We start from the raw sequence: 2,468 nt of genomic DNA, 5'->3' as shown, positions 1-2,468 counted from the left end.
ACTTGCACGCAAGTGCTGAGCAAACATCCGTGGTGATACAAATTACAACTTACACATCAGCTACATCACCATAACCCTTAAGCCACCTGCTCAAAGTAGGCTATCTTTTGATACACCTCCACTATCACTACATAAACCTTCCAATCGTAGATTGGGGGGCTTGTTTTAGTGTCTAGTGACCCAGGAAAGGCAGAGGTAACCTCATTCATCCCTTTCTGCACTCAGCAAAAGGTTCTCAGGAACACTTTTGAGCTTTACATTGGTCAACAGGACAATGATTTATCAATTTTATTGTTGAATTTACCGGTGGATAACTCAGTCCAATCCAATTTGATTCAGTCTCAATCGGCGTCCATCACGGTTTTGAATGCACAAGCCCGTCAAGACAAGACGCCAATTGCAGCCTTGCAGACCAAAGCCAACGACATCAAGTCTGTTTTTCACACCAAACTTCGAAAGTTTCAAGCTGAAAATCAACAGACTATTGCTCATCTTTGTGGCGTTGTGGATGGCTACAACAAAGGATTGGCGGGGCGACTTGGTTGATTGGAGTTTTCTTCTGTTCAACCGGCGGCTGTTGAGCAACACCAAATTTTCATAGAACCCCCTCATGATGCTCATATCTACTTTACGGGAATGCCGTGTGAGACTAACAATTTCTGTTTCTATATAAGAAACACCTTTGAACGGATTGGCAATCAGTTAGTCACCGAGAAGCAGAAAATTTTATGGATTTCAGGTTTTTTTCACCCGGCATCTGGTTGAATGGACAAAGAGGTGCCCTCTTACATTTAGTGGTGTGGGTTACTTTCAAAGAATGCTTTGGTCCTGAATTTACCGGTGTTGCAAGCTTTGGCCAAAATGGATTATGTTATTAAGGAGTTACTTGATTCCAATTATCCAAGTTTATTAAAGACAGGGAAACACAAAACCAAAGATCAAGGGTTTCCCCTAAAATTCACACAAATTACAAAAAAAAAAGTCAAAGGTTCCCCCTATTCCGTCACAAGAAAAAAAGTATGGGCCTATCCAACAAATAAAATTGACACAAAATAGTGACAGCAAATACAAAAAAATCAAAAACCCAACAGAGACGCCCCACTACCCATCCCTGTCTAGCGGGGTTAAAAAGTAGTGACCAGATGACCCCCAGCGCGCCGCAAGGGCATTATGCAAAGGGGGGGGGGGGCACCGAATAAGCCCCCCAAACTGCGCAAATGCAACAGCGGAGAAGCATGAGCCAAACCCCTGGCTGGAAGTGCAGCACAGCGGTTCGACTGAGGAACAATCTCGAACTTAACACAAGTCCCTCCCTGGGCTCGCGGGGCGCGAGCACCCTCCCGCTTGCGGGAGGGACTTGTGCCTAATGTCCGATATTTGGCCTGAGGCTGCCCAGCCAAACATCTAAAAATTCCTTATATCCCCCATATCACTGTATACTCATTGGATTTCTTCACAGCCTCTGGCATCATTAGAATCAGATTTTCTTTCTACATATTCTGGCGTGTTTAACACAACACCTACCCCCATCCCTTGAAAAAAAAATTGTTGTAAAAGCATGGCTTGCGAGGCCTTGCAAGGCTGAAACCGTGAGAAAGTGTCTGTACTTGACCTGCAAATGGCCCGGCGGGTCTGTCACATTGCTCAGAAAATGCCCTTACAAGAATGGCTGCTGAGTGGCCAGTTCTTGATGAATTTACTTGAAAAAACATGTACAAGACAGCTGAGATCAAGGGCTAGACATGGCCAACTGGGATTTGGATTATGAGGTGATACCAAGTTGTAGGAGAGTTGTAAACACAAAATCACACATTTTCATTGAAAAAATCCGTCAGCCTCAGGCCAAATATGGGACATTAGTCCTAAGCCTCTCCTTCGGAGACGCTTCGCGCCTCCTCGGAGAGGCTTAGTTAAGCTCGGAACAATCTCCCCGCACACCAGCCCACCTTTTATAGACAATCTGGCCTTGCCTCAAGCACAACACCGCAAACTGTCAGCACCGCACCCCATCCCAACCCCCGTCATTGTCAAGGCAATAATCACCGCGCCACCGCTCACAAGCCAAGAGTAACCTCCGCCTTTCAAAACGGTCCTAACCAGGTAAGGGACCAGTTACCACTCTCATGGACACCAGCCACCAGCCCACACGCCCATCACAACTACGTGCTTAGCGCACCCTGGCCATGCCCTCCTCCGTCGCCATCTGGTCCCTCGCCCCCTCCCCCGCACACACCCGGCTGGCCACTGGCTGCGACCACGGCGCCATCGCCGACAACCAGCTTGAGCTCGTCTGCAAGCTCGACCCCTGCAAGACCCGTCTCCTCAGCCTCGCCTGGGGCATCTCACCCTCCGAAACTCCTCTCCTGCTCCAGGACCCCAACAAATCGCAGTCTTCCTCGTCGCCGGCGGCGCCGAACCCAGTCTGCGCAAGTGGGCCGCCGGCTCCGGCCGTTGTCTCAACCGGATGA

General features: G+C 48.8%; 1 protein-coding gene across 1 annotated transcript; it reads left to right on the top strand.

Moving 5' to 3' along the window:
- Positions 1-2,183: 2,183 nt before the first annotated feature.
- PtA15_17A278 (uncharacterized protein) lies at positions 2,184-2,468 on the top strand (the record flags this gene model as incomplete). Its single annotated transcript, XM_053164377.1, has 1 exon — positions 2,184-2,468. One exon carries the CDS (start codon positions 2,184-2,186, stop codon positions 2,466-2,468), a length of 285 nt encoding a protein of 94 aa, XP_053028351.1.

The sequence above is a fragment of the Puccinia triticina genome, chromosome 17A (genome assembly GCF_026914185.1).
Source record: "Puccinia triticina chromosome 17A, complete sequence".
NCBI classification, from domain to species: Eukaryota; Fungi; Basidiomycota; class Pucciniomycetes; order Pucciniales; family Pucciniaceae; genus Puccinia; species Puccinia triticina.
This window is presented reverse-complemented; position numbering and strand designations above follow the sequence as displayed.